This window comes from Denticeps clupeoides, chromosome 16 (genome assembly GCF_900700375.1).
Source record: "Denticeps clupeoides chromosome 16, fDenClu1.1, whole genome shotgun sequence".
Classification (NCBI taxonomy): domain Eukaryota; kingdom Metazoa; phylum Chordata; class Actinopteri; order Clupeiformes; family Denticipitidae; genus Denticeps; species Denticeps clupeoides.
Window position 1 is genome coordinate 12,629,107 of NC_041722.1, and position 19,740 is coordinate 12,648,846.

Here is a 19,740-nt window from a genome sequence, read left to right on the forward strand (position 1 = left end):
ACGATAATGAGATCCTTTTTTTTTTGCAGTAGCTGCTGTTTGAAGTGTTCATTTGTTGTTGTCTGTAGGGCTCTTTTGGTTCACTTTGCTGTTCTTGTTAAATAACTGCGGCTCATACGTCTAGAGTCAAATTGAGCTCACTCTCAGCTAAGCAGCTTGTCAATAGTGGCCAGTGAGACTCTGTGCTGATAAAATTGCTTTTAATTACCAGACAGTGGATGCTGCCCCCTTCTTAGAGCCCTCCTTCTTCATATCCCAGCAAACTTAAGGGTTTGATTTCTGATAATGTGGATTGCTGACTTAGCTTGCATTTGCTGTATAGCAAAAGACCCAACAAACATTCCCTCAGAGAGCCTGCTTGACAAACTGCCATATAGATTCCCCTTCTCATTAGCACCGTGCTGCAAGCGGCAAGGCCTCTGAATTCATCTTTGTCCTCCTTCTTTTTTTAATGAGCATTCATTTATTGCGCTTGGTGATTAGGAAATGTCCTTAAATCACACAATGGATCATTACATCAAATGTCTGGGGTTTTGTGTACACCTTTAGAGTCAGACACATCTGCTATATGTAATCACTGTATAATGAATTTATTGTCTGACATTATAAAGGGACAATTGTACCAAGCATTATTCTACCCCATTATCCCCACAATCATGACCACTATGACCGCTTTAAGGCAAGTTTGCAAACAAACCTCCATGCTTCTGAATAACAAAAATGAAAGGCTTTTGTTCCACATATTTAACCTTTCATCTTTTGTTCATTTGCCCGAAGGCTTATGAATTGTGACGGGCAAATTTATGTTGAATGCACTGTATTTTGTTATTGTGCCGTTAATGGCTAATAAATGGTTTGTTACACAGAGAAATGAAAACTAAGACCTACAACAGTGCTTATTTTGTTTAGACAAAACAGCTGCAAGTCGACATGTACTCAACTGTAATCACAATCTGCATAAAGCAATGTACTGAACTTCCCATGCATTGTAGATGATGAACGGCCACGTTGTTTTGAAAATTAATTGATCAAATTGATTAAATAAGAACATAATTAACATTTATGATTATCCTCGTTAGCCTAAATAAAGCAAGTACATGCTTAATTACAATGTTATTAGTATATAAATATCATGTAAATAAGTGAACAACTACAATGAGAGAAAAAACTACAACGCGCAAGAAAATCCTTTCCGGGTGAAATTAAACCTTTTCCGGTTTACTTCCTGTATGTAGAATTCTAATTTTGTTTTACTAGCATCAAGCTAACATGGAAAGTCGTGTATTTTGCCTCCTGTGGTGTATTTTTCTCACTTGCAGTTGGCAGCAATCCTTTACATTTGTAGTTTAACCCCGTTTTGGCTTGAATGACTGTGACGGCACCGCTGTGAGCTACGTTCAGCGCTCGTGTTTCTGAAGCGCTAGCTGTGGAGGTGGTGACATGAGCCTGTAACAGTCGCTTGCTATGCTGCTTCTCGTGGTCTGTTATGCTTTTACTCGCTCTGAATAATCACTTTTACGGGATGGAGAACGAAGCGATTGTGATCCGAATTAAGACCTCTCGCGGGGACATGGACTCCTCAGTCGACTGCCCCTCTCTCTTGAGTTTTAACGACTTACTAGTGAGTAGCAGGCTCACTTTCCCTTTCTTTACTGTTCATTTTCAAATGCAATATTATGCAACATCTGACAGCCTTTTATCAGTTTGGCGACGGACGTGTTTCACACATTACAATGACTGCTTTCGTTTCTCGAAATGTCATGTTAGGAAGTGAGGCTGATGTGCTATCTCGTCTGCATGACCCCACTGCTCCAGTTTTATGATGGGCTTCTTAAGCCCCTGGTTCTAAATGCTAAAAAGGTCGTTCTGTATGAATACTTTGTATTTTACAGGGTGCCATTAGGGATGCCATACCAGAAGCCACAATCACAGCGTTTGAATGTAAGTAACTTCTCGACCAGTAGCAACAGATTGGCCATTTCTGTTCTACTCCAGGTTCGTTCAGACTGGAAAAACATTTGTATTTTTGGATTGGCACTATATACATATTGTCATAAAAGTCAAAGCATTGCCATTTAAAATATAACAAAAGACAAAATAGCGAAGCTCAGAAGTTACATTGAACACAAATCGCAGTTATGGCATATAGAGCATATATAATAAAAAGAAAAGTGCAGTGTATTTTATGAGGCTGTGTATTTGGTATTCATTTCTGTGAAAATGGTGACATTTTTACTGTAACCAAATGAATCCTATTGATTGCAAACAATTTTATGATCTCAAGGGCACTGGAGTATGTAAGTAAGACTGAGTTGCTTTGTTGTAGATGAAGACGAGGTTGGTGATCGAATCACTGTCAGGAGTGATGAAGAACTCAAAGCTATGCTCTCATATGTAAGTATTCCTTTGAACTTTTAACATTTTTGTGTTGTTGTAACTATTTATATGCACTGATTGCTTTTTTTTTGAGAGAGAGAGAGCGCGAGAGCAAAAACACTTGATTGATGGATGCATCCCAAAATAAAATACACAACATTCTAATCCTTTCAAAGAATTATAATTACTAACCCCTTTCTACTGAGATTTGAATTATAGCCTGTTTCATTGTATGTTGAATGCTGAAAGAGTTTTGTTAGGAGGAAAAAGCCATTAAAAATCTATTATTGTAGATCTTTTCACCCAGGGGCAAAATGTTCTCATTACTAAGCAGATTGGCGAAGATGACAAGCAGCTCCATATTTCTTTTCCCTTTTCTGTCTCAACATTTTTTTCTTTTCATATGGGACCAGTATGCCTGCTGTGCCAATTGTTGTTTTTATGGTAACATTTGATAGCCATTGGCCTTTACTTTAACTAAGACCAACAAAAGAAGCACAGTTACTAAAGTTTTCCAAGATGATTCCAAAATGTTCCCAAAATTCTGTGTTTGTTGTAACTGTAGTTGACTGTAATTCCAAATAACTACATTTTCTGTTTCCTGGCTTCATTTTCCTGCTCTTTTTTTAAGGACATTGTGAATAAAAGGCATTAATTTTTTTCTTTGCGAGGTACAGTGAAAGCTAAGTGAACTATCAACTTTTATTATTTATTATGCAGTACTTAAAGTTTCGCCTCATTAATAAACAGACCCCCTGGGCAGAGATATTTTTCAAAATCTACTTTCATCTGGGGATGTCTTTTACCCCCCATCAGCTTGCAATGGTGCTGTGGTAGCCACAGGCTTATTTCTTTCTCTCCCTTCATTGGGAAAAAAAGTATGTATTATTAAATTATTTGGTAAGTTTATTATTGGTTTTGCAGATTTGCAGGGAAACGGATTTCACTATGTTGTCACACTAAAATGCCTTAGACAATAAAAGGCTCACAGAAGAGAACATTGAACTTTAAATGGGCAGCCTTTAGTTATTCTTCACATCTCCGTTTACTCTGCTTAATAAGAAGTAGCTAAGCCAGTCAGAAAAGAGGAATTGTAATCCTTTAGGGTAATCCTAGGGAACTGATACTTTTAATTAGACTTTATTTGTTGTTGTTGATACAAAAGCCTGGGTCTTCAGAAACTGGCCCGAAAAGATCAGTGAGTGACGAATCGTAATGAAATTTCGACACGTTCCCGCTTCCTGTGTGTGCCACACCGTTCACTTAAACACATTGCTTCGTCCACATATTTTTGGCTGCTGCACAATGATCTCCAGTGTCTGAAGAAATGAGTTGCAGCTCCGTATAATAGCCTGTCTTCCTCCTGGGATTGTGCTGTCTGCGAAAAGGTGCTGATTGAAGGGGAAAGTGTAATATAGGTGTAAAACTGACTTTACCAGGGTCTTATGCACTGGTTATGCATTTTTTTATCCCGGCAATCGTTTTATTCATATTCAAAGCATATGCTTTTCGTCTAGGTGGCTGTTTAGCGTCCGTCGAGACCCGTTTGAATTTGCTTCGGTGTCATTAATTCCAGATGAGGGGGATTGCTATCACATTAAATGAATAGGAATTAAGAAATGCCCGTTTGTGAGTGGTTAAGCAAGCAAGCAATTAATTTGGTTCTCCAGTGGCACCTGCCCTTGAAATTAATGTGGCTTTGGATTGAGTTTTGGCTGGGAGGCTATCGGACCCCTTTGTGTGTCTTTGTGCTGTTATAACCTGGAGAAATAAACCAACAAACAAATACATTTTTAATGACTTCGGACAGGGACGCTATTCATTTAGCGCGTAGCCTGAATGTCTTCAGACGGGCGGCCTGACTTTCAAAGGCACGCGCGCCCAGCAGACAGGGCATTTATAACCGCCGCGCCGAACCTGGAGGAAGGAGCGCGCGTTGAAAGTTAAAGAGTGACCCGTGTCAGACGTAGCCTTGTGACCTCATTCCCCTGCAGTCCCCCAGCCACAGCTCACTAATTGAGGCGCGCTCCTATTCTAGGGCCGCTAATGATGATGAGGCTCCAGCAGGAGAAGCAGGGGCTGCCTGTCCCCTTAGGCTGAGGGATGCTATTTGTGATCAAACAGTGTTTAGTTATTGTCCAACAAAGGAGGGTGGGGGGGTTCTTTTAATACACTGTTACAGATTAGTGGGTAATTGCGGCCTTAATCAATAAAGTAGCCGAGTGGAAAATTAAAGGTGTAAGTGTGTGTGTGAGTTACAGAGTGTACGCACACGTGTTTGGGAAAGGGATGGTTGGGGGTGGAAGGTGGGTGGGTGGGGGGGGGTACATTGTTCCTGTGCGGCCTAGTGACAACGCTGCCGGGCAGAAAGGGATGAAGCCTGAGGAGGGGTGACAGTGATAAATAGGCCTTTTAATAACAGCTGCACCACTTGGCCCGCCGTTCTTCCGCCTCTCTCTCTCTCTCTCTCTCTCTCTCTGTCGTTCTCACTCAACCCCCCCTCCACCACCCGCTCAGCGTTTATATGTGTGACTATGCGTTTAAGCCGGGCGAGGCGTAGCTGCTGGCTGTGTAGCGTTTGTGTAGAGCAGCTTGTGAAAGCAGCGCACAGTTAGCTCCTGACCCCCATTATTCCCCAAACCCCCCTCCCCCACGGCTGTCCATCTGCGCCTGGGCTTCGGAGTGGCCTGACTGACTGTGTCGGGGGCCAGCGTTGGTGAGCAAGGGTGTCTCGCTCACTGAAAAGGCGACGGGGACATGCAGGCTTCCTACCAGATGGTGGAGTTAACTAAAACATCAATTGAAACATCTTTGGGGCAAAATGTCAGGCGGGGGGCAGCATTTGTCTGCAGTGATCGGCACTGAAGGTCTGGGCTCTTTGCAGAACCATGACAGCTGAAGGACGAGAGAAGTTTCACCATTATTTGCACAAAAAATACATATTTGTTCTTACAATACTCCTTTTTTTTTTTTTTTTAGAAAGCCCTGCGATCATTTTTAATTTACCCTGTAAAGCAATTGGTCCGTCCTGCTGAAGCCCTTAGTGTGTATGAGCCTCGTAAACCTTGACTGTGTTGGAATACAAGGTAATTAAGAGAAAGTGGGGTTTTTTGGAGGGGGAAGGTGTGATTGCCTCGCGCCGGAACAAATGGCCTTGCCATGTTTTTGACAGTGCTGTGATTGGGGAGTAGCTAGCAGGCATTTCGAGGTAAGGATCAATAAGAAGTAAATTTCCCATTAAAGAAAGATCACCTGGACATCGGCGAGTCATTTCAGACTGGATGTAAAGTGTGTTGGACACTGTGGAATGGAACGGTTTTATTGCGCAGAAATTGATGCATCTCAGTCTCAATGCACTGTATTAAACTGAAGGCCGTGTGTGAAGTTACATTTGTGTGTTTGGAATTTGATATAGATTTTCTTTTATGTGTCGCTGTACTGCCTGAAACGTGTCCTCCAGTCGTTGCTCTGCCGTTTCTTTACTTTCAGCACTACAACACTGTGATGGAGCAGCGGGCCAATGGACTACTTCCTGAACCACTGCAGATCTTTCCTCGAGGTACCTTGTGTGTGTGTGTGTGTGTGTGTGTGTGTGTGTGTGTGTGTGTGTGAGAAAGAGGGAGTGTGTGTACACTAGCCTGTCAAACAAAATCACAGTTAAATAACACTGAACCTGCCTCAGGCTCACCCTCGGACACATGATACCACCGCAGGAGAAAAAAAACACAGTCGATTTTTACTTTCAGATAACGGCGAAACACAGTCAGTGTTCTCAGTCCTGTGTGCCTTATTTGCACCACCTCTTTTAGAATCGAACTCATATTAAATCCGATTTTAGACTTAGCTGCCCTCTCTGGTGCATTTTAATCTGCGTCTTCAAACAGGCTAATCATGCTAACTGACATTAATCTCAGATTAATTTTAATCTCTTCATATAAAGCTCCCCCAATGGGTCAAAACATCAATGCTGACAATAATGAAACCATTATTAGGCAGTAATTAACTGTTTTGTTCCCATTTGTGAACCTCTTTCAACAGTTTGCTGAGAATTGTAGAGCCGTGTGACACTAGAAACTACTGAAAATCTTTAAATATAATATTAGTTCACTCACTTAATTTTGCTACAATGTGTATAGTTTAGAATCGAGGTTAAATATGTGTCCACGTGGCGGTGTCTTCTTTAGTTTGATTGTAGTGTTTCTACAATTAAATGCGGTATAATTTTCTTACCTATAGCACTGCATTAGATCAGAAAATACTGAATAGCATCCCCTGTATTCAGCTCTTCCAATTTGTCATACAGGACACTGCACACCATGCGTAGCAGAAAACGACTGCACAAAGTTATGACTTGACTACCGTTTGATAGTGTGTATATGTGTGTAAGGTTTAGCGTAGTGTATAAATACTAGTCCTAGCCTTTCTCTGGGCGAAGCAGAACCCCAGTTACCATACGGAGTCATTTTGGCGGGGTTCCCACTTCCCCGTCCAGGTCTCCTGAGCCACATCTCAATCATTTTCTCTGCTAATTTCAGATTCACCCTCATTTCTTTTTAAACGATTCCTTTTCAGCAAATTTGTAAATGGCCCTGATGTGTTCCACAATTTAGTCAATTACTGTTTCAGCCGGCAAGACTCCAGGGAACCGGAACATACATGGCCTGAAGGTATCCATTTCAATAATTGTTTCAGGAAAGTTGGGGAATGGATTGGTAATGCTGTGTTCCACTTATTGAAATGTCAATTGAAGTCAAGGCTTCCTTTCTCTGGCTCCCTCTTTATATTTATATATGTAGATGTGTAGTGATATTTCTCCCTCCTCTGTCGGCTCCCCTTCGTGCTCTCTGTCCTGTCATGCTGTGCTTTGAGTGGCGCTGCATGCTGAAATCCGGCCTTAAACTGTGCGGTGCTTCATCCTGCTTTTGATATTCAGGCTGTTGAGGTAACAGGAAATGCCTGTAACCCCGATTTGGTTGTATGGGTACGTGTTAAGGACAGATGGATAAAACGATTGCTCTCAGCCAAAGGAGGCATCTGCTTTAAATCACAATTGTCAAAATGAAATTTAGATTTTTTTCCATTGATTATATTTAATCAATAGCTATATAATAATCGTAATTTTGAGAATGAATTTATCTAGCTATTATTTTAATATAAAATATGTTCAGTGTTAGAAATGTTCAGTACAAAAAAAAAAAACGGTAATGGCAGTTTTTTTAATGATTTAATATACAGTATATTGCATATATAGTACAATATTTAAAAAATAATTGGCATTTGTTTCTGAAATTACCTGTTTTAAAACAAAGAAAGAAAACGATATAGGCATAGATTTAAATGAGGTCTTCATGGACACTAATTAAGGAGGAATCTCTGCTTTACTGGTCTGAACAGAATGACCTGTAGACCTCAATTAAGCAAGTTATTTTTAGTCACTGTTTTAAGCTTCAATAAGATCTGAGGCCACATCGCAGCAAACACTCTTGTGAATGCGCTCTGGAGATGGACGACATGGTGAGCGCAATTTATTTTGTTCCAAAAGTTGTCTTCCTTTTCCGTTCTACGCTGAGTGACCTCCTTCCCCTAGCCTCCCATGTCTTCGATTGTCCTTTCTTACAACAGCCAATTAACCTTCACGCTGAACAGAGGAGTTGAGAGTTGAATCACAGGTTAATTAGAGTCGGAGCAGCCCTGCGAATGATTGTCTTTGTTTGGCCGCAGGTGAACACGAGGCACGGTCTCGACAACAACCGCGCCCCTGCAGCCTCCGAGACTCTGCCAAACAGTAGGTGAGATGCCCAGGTCAAGTCCACAGGGCTGAGGCACAAACAGGACCAAGGGAATGTGTTAGTGAGCGTTCTAAGGGGTTCACAACAATATCTATATTCATATTGAATAACTAGAGCAGGTATTGGATGTTGTGAATTTTATTTTCACGTATTATTCATACATTAATCATTCATTATGACCCTAACATTAGGACATGAATATAAATTACATTTCCTGTTCCTATATTTGGTATATTGATGATGCAATGGCTTGGCATAGGCACTGAAAATCCTGTTATTCTCTTAATAAACAAAGTAACAAAAATCATTACACAAGTTATTTGCAGCTATTGATGATCTGTTCCCATCTAGGTTGTAGTTATTCCTGAATCGGTTCTCCCCTTTTCTCATCCACAGTTTAAAGAAGTCCTCAGCGGAGCTCAAGAAAATCTTGACAAATGGACAGGTACTGCAGTTTAACTCTCCACTCGCCTGCTGTGTGTAAAATGTCCCAGTTGTGTCGAGCGGTTTAAGGTCACCGTGATTGTCACAGTGCATAAACCTGTACCAGCAGTAGAGGACACTGGCTTTGGCTGGTTTGCCCATCTAGTGAACTCCCCTCCCCCTCGTCAAGTGTACTCCCATTGATTTTTTTTGGGTTTCCCCTCCGATGTTCACTTTCTTTTCACGCTGTGGTGAGGGTGAGCTCTTTATCCTGACTGAATGGAGATGTATCCATAGTCATTGTCTCAGTGTCCTCTCGTACCCGCTCTCTTTGCACCCCCCCACTGCTTCTTCACACCCCCCTCTAAAACACATGGGCCATTGGAAGCAGGGAGCATGTCAGAGAGACAATTAAGTGATCGAGTTCCCCCGTGTCACCTGTAACACACTGGCCTAATGGAGCTGTATCCCCTCGTGACACCTGACAAGCAACCCCTCCCCCACACTAACATGCTTTAACCCAATCAATGGGCCCGAATTGGAGAGCGCCATATTTTCCGCTTGGTAGTCCACCCTGGTTCTGCAGCCCAAATTGAGCTTTGACAGACCTGCATTGACTTTATATCAGCGGAGACAGGGAGTCAAAAGCTCCCCGTTGTCCACATATTGACAAATCTTACAGCAAGCAGGCAGGCCCCTCAGAACAGATTTATTGCTTAAGGTTATATGATATAAATGCTTATCTAATATCCGTCACTCTGACAGGTGTTTTGTAGGGTCAGTATCGACAAAGTGGCTGTGCCACCTTAAACTCAAATGTGTGTTTATTGTTTTAGGCTCGACCAACACCGCCTGGAAGTTGTGTCAATACGTTTAAAGACTTAACATTAAATATGCATTAAAACTGAAATTTCTTTACAAAAGCAATAAAGTATGACAGGTTATACCGGCATTTATTATGAGCAACATTCTCTTAGTAATGACTAATGAGAAGTTGGAGAACACAATTATCGATTATGCCGTGGCGTGCTATCGTGCGTTACTCAGAATGCTAACTATGTTCTTTTTTGTTATGTTATGCTGTTTTTTTACATTATATATGTTCAGCAAAACATAATTGGGTTTCTGCCTGAGTGAATATTGTCTTACGAGTGGGTGCGCTAATATCCTAAGGAAATTATTTCACGTGCTATAGCATTTAAATACCAGATGTGAATATTTTAGGCCTGTCTGTCCACTGCATTTGGTGCAGAATTTGTGTGAGAGGAGCCACCTGGCTAATAAGGAGACTTTTGAATGATCCACATGTTAGAACTGTGTTTTCAAGATGGATGTGTGTATTTCTGTACCTGGTTACAGGTCATATTGTTTTCTACAATTTTGTCGAAAGAGGGGAAAAAAGAGATACTGTTCTTCTAGATACAGTCATTATTAACAGGAGATATTTGGTTTTTCTGTTTGATTTTTTTAAGATGAACTTAAAATGACCCCAAATTTCTGTTCTTGTTTATGCCTTGGTGAGGCATTTTGCTCTTTTGATGACATTTTTTGTGATTTTACTGCCGATGGTTCATTATTTCTCCTTTTTCTTTTAGATAAACGAACATGATATTCAGTACCAGGAGCAGCTTGGCCATGGGAATGGGGGCACTGTGTACAAGTAAGTACTGAATGCTGCTGTTACATGTCGTTTGCCCAAACAGAATTAAATCTGAAGCATTAAAATGCTGCCAGTCAAATGACGGCCTGAACCGAGCATCAGATTATTTTTTCCATTTGACTCCAGCTGTGACATTACAGTCGCATCCAGCACATCGGGCAATTACAGTTGCTCAGTAATTAACTGACAGCCTCACTTTTCACGCTCGCCTTTTGCTAGACCCGACCCCCATGTAAATCTGTCAGTTTTAGTGGAAATTCATCGGACGGGCCCTGTCTCCGCTCTTATTTTTTCCACTTCTTTATTTATTTTACGCGGTGAAGGCTGGCCACCATGCGCCAGATCGATTGTGAAGTTGAAGAACGAGCTCTATTTCCCCCATAACTCTTCCACCGACCCATTCCTGTTAGAGCTGTGATGGCCTCGGCAAGGGCTACATGACGTGGTGGCAAAGGTCACTGCTGAAATCCACTCCCCCACAAATTCAGTTTCCACCAGCCTCTGCCCCTATTGAAATACTTTATTGAGATTGAAGTATTGATCACTTCTCGAGCTAACCTTGACTTAATGTGGAGCTGTTGTCATCGAGATTGCTCCGTATAGCTTCATTCATAGAAAATTCTAGTTTTTTTGGGGAGGCATTGCTTTTGTTTTTGCTGCAGCATTTATCACAGAGCCTATATATATTTTTTTTACTTTTAGCAAAAAAAAAATTCGAATAGGTGGTTGGGTGCCAAAGTGTTCCGCTGGCCTGAAAAAGCCAATATTGCAACCCAGACAACTTTTAAATCAATCAGGCTCAGCAGAAAGCCCTCATACTCAAGCTCTCTTTCTATGGGGGGAGTGTGGGGTGAAAAAATAGCTGATTTTAATTTTTTTCTATCCTATTGTTAATGTATTTGAACATTTTTGCTGATATACACTAAAGGCATTGTGAATGAATGTACACGCTCCACATGTCTCATATACACTTAAATATTCTCTATTTAAATATAAGTATTGACAGATTTGTTGGTACCTAATGATCTTTTTAGTACTGAATTCTGCTGTGGATTATATTTTTCCCCCAACTGGCTTTAAAAGACAACCTATAAAGTTTGTTTAATTTAAGGGAAATAATTAAGGGCTCTTGGGTATTCTCCAGGGGCAGGACAAACTCTGTGTGTGTGTGTTTAGGCCGCTGATGAGCTGTCCGTTAGGACAGGTGGAGAGATGCTGAGGTTGGCAGGTTCAAAGTGAAACCGCAGGATGAAACGTATATCCTCTCCAGCACTGTGCGCTGAGGCATTGTAGGAAATGGGGCTGCATTGCCATCCATCTCCGCAGCAATGTCCCCTGTCCTCAATCACCTCTATTCTAAACACTTTTGCTTAATGTAAAACACAAACCACTTTGACCATCAAACATGCATTTTTTTATTATTATTTTTTTAACAGTGCAGCGCCTTGGGTATTAGTGTAAATTGCTTTCCTGGAAAAATAAATCACTTGGCTTTTCTATGGGGCTTTACTCTAACCTGTGCTTTACAATGTAGTGTTATTACATGTCAAGACCTGAAGTGTTGATAAAGGTATCTTTTATACACACACACACACACACACACACACACACACACACACTCACACACTTTTTACACACACAAACATTTGCCCCTCTGATTCTTTCTCTCTTTCTGCCTCATACTAAACACAGATTGGTAGATCCTAGAATACATAATAAATCACATTAATAACCTGGGACTGTTAGGTCATGGGGTTTGTAATTATTGGAAAGACATGGAAACATTTTTGGAAAATGTACTCTACATCTAATTTAAAAGCCCTCCTCATGTGAGCCTGTGAATGAATGTTTTGACTATCATGTAATTAGCCAAAATATTTCTATTGATTGAATTAGAAACATGATGCATATGTTTTAATAAAGACGTAGTTATAAGTCTGTGAGAATGTTAAAATAATCCCATTCATTGGAGAAGCTACCCTGATGTCAGATCTACCGTGCTAGTAAATACTTATTCCTCTCAAATCAACCTGACTATTACAGGCTGTGGTTTCAGAGTGCAGTCTCTATTCATCCCATATACAGGATGAGATATATGTATTATGATCAATTTTATGTCCTGAGCTGTATGCTTCACTCAAGTTTCCTGGTTTGGGCTGCCTGTTTTTTTCTCCCTGTCTAAAGACATCCATTTTAGCTGAATTGGTGATGCTAAATCACCCTGTGTGTGTTTTCACCTTGTGATGGCCCAGATATCAAGCTTGTGCCAAAATATTGCCAGAATGTGCTGTTCTGTTGTGACCCTGACCTGAATAAGGGAGGTTAACAAATGGACTTTATATTTGTGAGAACAGTTTGCAGTTTTTAGATGCAATTTGACTTTTATACAAAACAAGATGTTTCACTTCACAATTATTAAGACAAAATTACTTAAGGTATGTTTTAAAATTTGACAAAGGACAATGGGACACACATCCCACATGTTACTGCTGTCTTGTGAAAATTGCCTTCAGTTCCTACCTTTGTAAGGAACTAAAAAAACCCACACAGATTGAAGTCTTCCACTTGAATATCGATATGTTCACTCTGCACCACCATTGTACCCAGTATGAATAAATTATGTTGCATATATTGATTAGACACCCTTAACAAACAGCATTTGTTTCATAGAGGCAGCTGCTTACTGCTCCTTAGAGCCACCGTATGACACTGAAAACTGACTTTCATTGAAAAAGATTAACAGACTATAATGCTGTTTATCTGCAGCAATCTATCAGAAACATTGGCAGGAGTTATCAGGGGGGGTTCAGTCTGTACAAATGTATTACGCTGGGATGCTGTAATGATGCCCGTTTCGTTATAAAATGTATGTTTGCAGTATACTTGTTGGAATGTATATATGCCGCCTTCTAGAGAATATCTCTCTCTCTCTCTCCCTCTCTCTCTCCCCACCTCTCCCCCACGGTCTCCCTCTCCCTTTCACCCTGTCCGTGAAGTGATCTTGCTGAGCGTCTCAGGTGCGGTATGTGTGAGAGAGCTTTAGGTGCAGCCTGTAACTCAAGTCTGCGGCTGTGAACGCAGCCATGATTCTCAGCAGATGGCCACCTCAGAGAGAGCCATGAATAGTACATGACGGAGCTTTCATTACAGCACGGGCTTGAGTGTAAATAAGATACAGGGAATGGGACACGTTTACTGGGGGTCAGGGCAGAGCCGTCTGGCTAACCTTGCTCCAGTGGCAGCCCTGTCACTGTAACTCATTCTGCCCGTCTGCATGAGGTGGGTTCAGGGACGGTACATAGGGGAGCACTTCACTTATCGCTCACTCATGATAAACAGTATGACTGAAAATGCTGAGCTGAATTAGCCTTTTGGAAGTGGTGGTTGAGACTCTCCGCCGTTTCCTCCATAACATCTCTGCATACTCTGTAGTTCCACGTGTAGAATATTGGTATGGACACCAAGCTGTTCTTTTTTGGTACAGGGGAACTTTATGTTCTGTGATTAACTTGAGACACCACAAGCTCTCCTCTCGTCTCAATTAACATCCTCTGGTCTTAATTAAGAACCAGCTGTCTTGCTTAACTGGTATTGATTGCCGCTTGAAGGTAAAGTAAGACATCAAAGTTCCATATGCTGCGCTCAGGATAATTTAAAATGTAGCACACAGAGGTGGGCATGCACCTTATTCCGGTTAAATTTGATTTTGCCTGGGTTATTGTGACATAACAGAACCGGAAATCTACTCTATTCTGCATGTTAACTAGCACAGAGCTCTTCAGGTGTCCTCAGCAATGGATACCTGACCCTAGCTCATGTTTGAATGAGTGCGGGTTTAAAACAGTTTGCTCCAAAAATCACATTCCCAGTATTTTTACTTCACCTAGGGAGTTGGGTGGAAATTTAAGTGCTAACTTTCTGGATGTTTTAATGGAAGGGGAATAGGTTTCTCACAGGGGCATGAAGATAATTAAATGGTGGCCGAATCTACCCAGTGCCACTATACTTCAGAAATTTCAAGGCTTTCATCAAATGTCTAAAAAAGACAAAGGTTTTTATCAAAATGATGCTGAGGCAGAGGCCTTTTTGCATTTACTGCGGGTAGTTACTGGTCTACCCACTTAAAGGCATCATTAATTAAAGCCCTCCACTAGTTTAGAGGTGTCTGCCTGGGTAACTGAATCGTCAGCCTGGTCCACGTTAATCACCCAGCGTCTGAGCAGCAGGACGCGGGCCAGGGAGCAGTATATCTTTAGTAAACAAATGACGCAGTTTGGCAAGAGCGATATGTGCCCTGTGTGGTCCTTACCCAGCATCTGTCCCAGTGGAAGATGAGATAATGGCCTGAACCATAGTCATAGGTTATGTAAACCAAGCCGTGCCCACTGCCTCAGCCTGTAACTGAACCTAGCGGCCTGGATTAACGGGCATCATAATTAAATCATAGCGTCTTTGCTGTTAATTCGCCTGAAATTCGAGAGCAGTCTGGGGAAACACAAACAGTAGCCAGGCTGTTGTGATACGTATTGGGCTACAGAGCAAGGGGGTGACCTTCTCAACATGTGACAAGTTCTTATCTGAAAGCATCACAGTGAGGGTGCATTTTCTCAGTTAGACACATTTACTTGGCTATTGGTTGCACATAATTAACATACAAGAGCAGCAGCAATGTTTCACCCTGCTTCTGTTTGTGCTGTGTAACCAATAGCCGTGTCCAGTCCTTATGTGTCATACTTATGTTCGTTTCATTGTCCCCACATTTTAAGTATAGGTCAATTTTGTAATTTCTATTTATAGGAAAGAAATCCTTCTAAATGGTCTTTTTCTTTTCTTTCTCAACAGGGCTTACCACATACTTGGTAAAAGGGTTTTAGCAGTTAAGGTAAGATGCTCACGTTTTATTTAAAGGCCCTTATATGTATATGTCATGCATTTTTGTTGTACGTGGTTACACAGGGTTTGCTTGTGAGCACATAATTGGAAATACATTGTTTTGTACAATATGTTACCATGTATTTGGTTATGTAAGTACAATAAATGTTTATTACTGAGTAGTATGTTTGGGGGTAATTACTATGTCATAGCAACACTTGCTTCTCAGAGATTTTTAAAAGCCTTCTCCACTTATAAAGTTCTAAACTATTCCCACTGTTTTTTTTTTTTTTTACTATATGTCTAAAATCTGTATCTGAATCTGTAAATGTGGTCTTAATTGTATGTTGTATGTGGTAGAATCGATTCCATATGTGTTTTGACATTATTGGCCAATAAGCCTGATTATGATTCTCATATACCGTCTGAAGCTGAATTGTACTGGAACAATTGTATCTACAACGAGGCCAATAATCTTGACCTTCCAGTGCCCCTAGAGTGTGCCTGTGAGATTAGAGGCGAATTAAGAACACAGGGCTGTAATTTGACCTGTGACTGGCACATTTGTCTCCTTAAGTCTCAGGTCCTCTATAAGCGGGTCGAGACGTCTCTGGCAGCTATTGATTAATAGCCATGGTTCCCTGTTAGATTTTAATAGCAGCCCACTAATTGGAGGGCACAGACAACAGACTTATTATTCCAGCACTTGACTGTTGGCTGTTAAGTCTGACACAACCTCCGTAACCCTCTTTATCCCGAAGCAGAGTATCTCCCTCTTCACTCTGTCCACTTTAGTCTCCCGTCATTCTCATTCATGGCCCTTCCCTCCCTCGTTCCCTCTTCACTCGTTCCTGCTCCTTATTGCCTCTGGCCCCCTCTATCTCAGCTAAGCTCTCACATTTGCCCTGTAGTGTAAGTGATCTCGTACGAATGAGCTTTAAATAAGTGTCTTGCCGTGGCTGTTTTAATATGTGCCAGCAATTTGTATAGGTTAGTGTAGGCATGGATGACTACATTTTATTTATTTTTAAAGCATTTGGACAATGTTAATGATAGCTATTTTTAAAAAATGAAATCACTAAGCCTCGTAGAGTGTCAGGGTTAGCTCTGACCATCTGTGGCCATTATTCGTTATTCACTCTGTCTCCTACAGTGAAAAGGTCTTGTGCTTTAAAGCTGCGTTGTTTATCTTCTCAAACCTGGGATATTTGTTGGAAATTAATTACGCGTAAAAAAAAGCATGTGACTCAGAATTAAGGTAAAGTGTTCATAATTATTTCCTAATGCCGAGCTTCACTTCTTCATTCCAGCACAGCTCCCGGGCTCTTCTCAGATGAATAGCAGTGATTACACTTGTGCATTAGGGCTGCTTCATTAATCCACATTTCCATGGTTTGTGGTGCTGTTTATTCTGCCCCGCAGGTTATTCCTCTGGACATCACAGCAGAGCTTCAAAAGCAGATTATGTCGGAGCTGGAGATCCTCTATAAGGTTTTATTCTCTTTTCCTTGCTTAGAGAATTAAAGTTGGCCACATGCAGTGATCCCTAAGCCATTGCACAGTATGCCAATTGACCAATTGGTTGAAGATTACCCATTTTAAAGTTTACTTTAAATAATCAGTGTATACCAAAACACTATGGGAATATGTTAAAGATATTAAAGAAGACGAGTTTATGAAATTACTTTGAAATACACTTGACCATCAAATTTTTAGCCATAAGTTTTAAATAATTAATGACTATTTAAGACTATATTTAACTGGAATATTTGAGGCTCACATTATCTACTATAAAGCTATAGTTTGAATGCGAATTTACATTTATTTGGTAGATGATGAATGAAACTAAAATAGCTCCACACAAGGGTGGAAATTTGCACTTACAGTGATAGACTGTTCACAGCAGACCAAGTGTGTGTGTCGGGGGAAAATACTAAGAAAAGTTTGTGAAGAGTGAAAAGGCATTTTTAGTGCATCAGCCTCTAATTCCCTTGGTGACAGATTCACCCGAGCTCCACCTGAGGCATGTGGCGTGTTTACCTGGTGTCCTCTGCTGAGGCCAGTCCTGCACCGGTCACGCAGACTCGTGTGCCTGGTGGCACATTAGGCAGGGTCATTTGACTCACTGATGAGGCTCTTTAGAGCCCTGTTCAATAATTCAGTCTGTCCTGCCCTCTTCCTCCCTCCCCTGTCTGTCCACCGCCATCAGAGCGATGGCAGGGCACAAAACCGCAGAGCCTCACGTATCAACCGGAGTGAACGTCACACCATGCAACGCTTAACTAAACACGTACCTTTCCAATGAGCATCGTTGTCATTGCCAGTGGCATCTTTTTTTTTTTTTATTCCATAGCACCAATGATATTTGGCCTGCTTGCCTGGACACCTTGTTCCAGTTCATATTTTCTTTGTTGAAAGCAACTGCAGTAGAGACAGCTAATTTCCCTGCACACTGTATACATTATTAATAATGTCGCTTTCTCAGCATTACCTCGACTGTGTACTTAATTCAAACTTTGTCTGACTTTCTTCTTTTCTTTGCAGTGTGACTCGCCTTACATCATAACTTTCTACAGCGCGTTCTTTGTGGAGAACAGAATATCCATATGCACTGAATTCATGGACGGTGAGACCGGTTTTACAATTATAATTTTCAAGTGTACACAATAGTAAAATAAACTTTTGTTTAGACATTAGTTTTCTCATAACATTAAGTGCAGAACCAGTTATTAGCAGTCGCACTGCCCTGTGACTCTTTTGGCTTTAAATAATGCTGCATCTGTAGGGGGCTCTCTGGACGTATACAGGCGAATCCCAGAGCACGTGCTGGGCCGCATCGCAGTGGCTGTAAGTTTACATCTCTTTATGCACATTCATCCATGTCACAAAAAAACGATCAGCACGGCAACCTCCTTTATCTGCAGGGTTAAAATATTAAAGTACTTGACAATATTGCATGCATTGGTTTTGCCAAATGCTCTGCGGGGACAGTTGTGATTGATGGCTGTGGGTTTACTTCATAATGAACATTAAAGGATGCCGGCCATTAAAAGTGTGTCTTTTTTTATAGTGGTGCTGTGGCTTCTACAATGCCTCCATTTTCGACCTTCATTATCCTCTCCTTCCTCTCTTCCTTTCATTTCCCCGTAATCAAACATTGATGGCTATTTAGTCAGTGTTAATTCTAATTCACAGCTTTCCCCCTCTCCTCCCCGCTCCCTGTCAGACCTCTTAATTATCTGGATAAAGGCACCCAGGAGGTGCTCTCCAGTTATTGGGCTTCTGCTCCACTCCTCGGTCTGCCTTTGAGCTTAGTCAGAAACCAGACGCCTCTCCCACGTTCCCAGAAATTAAAGTGAGAATGAACGAGTGGGCGCTCTGTGGATACGATGGTTAAGATGGATACGATGATTTGTGGAACAGTGGTGGCCTAGCGGTTAAGAAAGCGGCCCCGTAATCAGAAGGTTGTCGGTTCGAATCCTGATCCGCCAAGGTGCCACTGAGGTGCCACTGAGCAAAGCACCGTCCCCACACACTGCTCCCCGGGCACCTGTCATGGCTGCCCACTGCTCACTCACTCAGGGTGATGGGATAAATGCAGAGGACAAATTTCACTGTGTGCACCGTGTGCTGTGCTGCTGTGTATCACATGTGACAATCACTTCACTTTCACTTTTCCTGTTTTCTGTTGTTTCATGTTATGGTTTCATGTTTGACCGCAGGTTGTCAAGGGTCTCACCTATTTATGGAGCCTGAAGATTTTACACAGAGGTGGGTCTTTCTACACCGAGGGCTGTTACCTCTACATTTAATGTGACGTGTGTGTTTTTTTTTTTTTGACCCCTCGTACTCAACTCCATAGATGTCAAGCCTTCCAACATGTTGGTAAACACACGGGGGCAGGTGAAGCTCTGTGACTTTGGAGTCAGCACTCAAGTACGTCCCTTCCTGTCTTCATATGTGTCTGTGTTACAGGGAGGGAGGCAGAGTGATGCAGCCTGTGTGGACGATCGTGATTGACTCCAACAGTCAAAGTAGCGTTTGGCTGTCAGAGCCCTTTTGTTGAACGCTTCTCGCGTTGTGCGGCGCGTCCTCTGGGGACTGTCTCTTTGAGTTAACTCACCCCTGTACCTCAGATTGCGGCGCCTCTGTGGCTCAGACCGATCCAGCTGTTGTAATTACTACATTCACAAGCAACGCCACCACTTCATTGATATGCATCTGAGGCCACAGCGAATGCTTGTCTGGGAGACAATAGCGAATAGTGAGAGGGGTGGGGTGGTGCATCGAGCGGCACCAGGGACGGGCCTGCCACCTCCGTAAATGCAGGAGGGCAACAATAGCCACCCATCATTCAACCATACGCACCAATTTTAATTAATTTTCATTCCCCCTACTCCTTGGAGGACCACGGTGCTGGTGACCCCTGGATGAGGGGGCTGAAAGCAGGCTTGGGTTCCACCCCCCCCTCTGCCTGTAGGAAGGTCAGTGGCTCAGAGTCTCTGCGCAGGACCCTCTCTTGCAAACGCGGCACGCCGCCAGGGGAGCCTGCTCATTATCCCTGGCCTGTCATTGATGGCATGTTCCATTGTGCTGCCTCTCCTCGGTGCGCCCCATCCC

General features: G+C 42.0%; 1 protein-coding gene across 16 annotated transcripts in view; it reads left to right on the top strand.

The window, feature by feature from the left end:
* Positions 1 to 1,222: 1,222 nt before the first annotated feature.
* The window catches only part of map2k5 (mitogen-activated protein kinase kinase 5), a 40,809-nt gene continuing 22,291 nt past the window's right edge, over positions 1,223 to 19,740 (top strand). For all 16 annotated transcript variants that reach the window (XR_003742718.1, XR_003742717.1, XR_003742721.1 and 13 more), the window contains exons 1-14: positions 1,223 to 1,621; positions 1,893 to 1,941; positions 2,327 to 2,394; positions 5,866 to 5,935; positions 7,003 to 7,043; positions 8,098 to 8,165; positions 8,562 to 8,610; positions 10,184 to 10,248; positions 15,091 to 15,130; positions 16,543 to 16,611; positions 17,665 to 17,746; positions 17,906 to 17,967; positions 18,843 to 18,891; positions 18,983 to 19,056. Coding sequence is in view for 1 of the 16 variants with exons in the window: in XM_028956242.1 (XP_028812075.1) it covers positions 1,487 to 1,621; positions 1,893 to 1,941; positions 2,327 to 2,394; positions 5,866 to 5,935; positions 7,003 to 7,043; positions 8,098 to 8,165; positions 8,562 to 8,610; positions 10,184 to 10,248; positions 15,091 to 15,130; positions 16,543 to 16,611; positions 17,665 to 17,746; positions 17,906 to 17,967; positions 18,843 to 18,891; positions 18,983 to 19,056 (921 nt within the window). In the remaining 15 variants the exon portion in view is untranslated. The remainder of the gene's footprint in view (positions 1,622 to 1,892; positions 1,942 to 2,326; positions 2,395 to 5,865; positions 5,936 to 7,002; positions 7,044 to 8,097; positions 8,166 to 8,561; positions 8,611 to 10,183; positions 10,249 to 15,090; positions 15,131 to 16,542; positions 16,612 to 17,664; positions 17,747 to 17,905; positions 17,968 to 18,842; positions 18,892 to 18,982; positions 19,057 to 19,740) is intronic.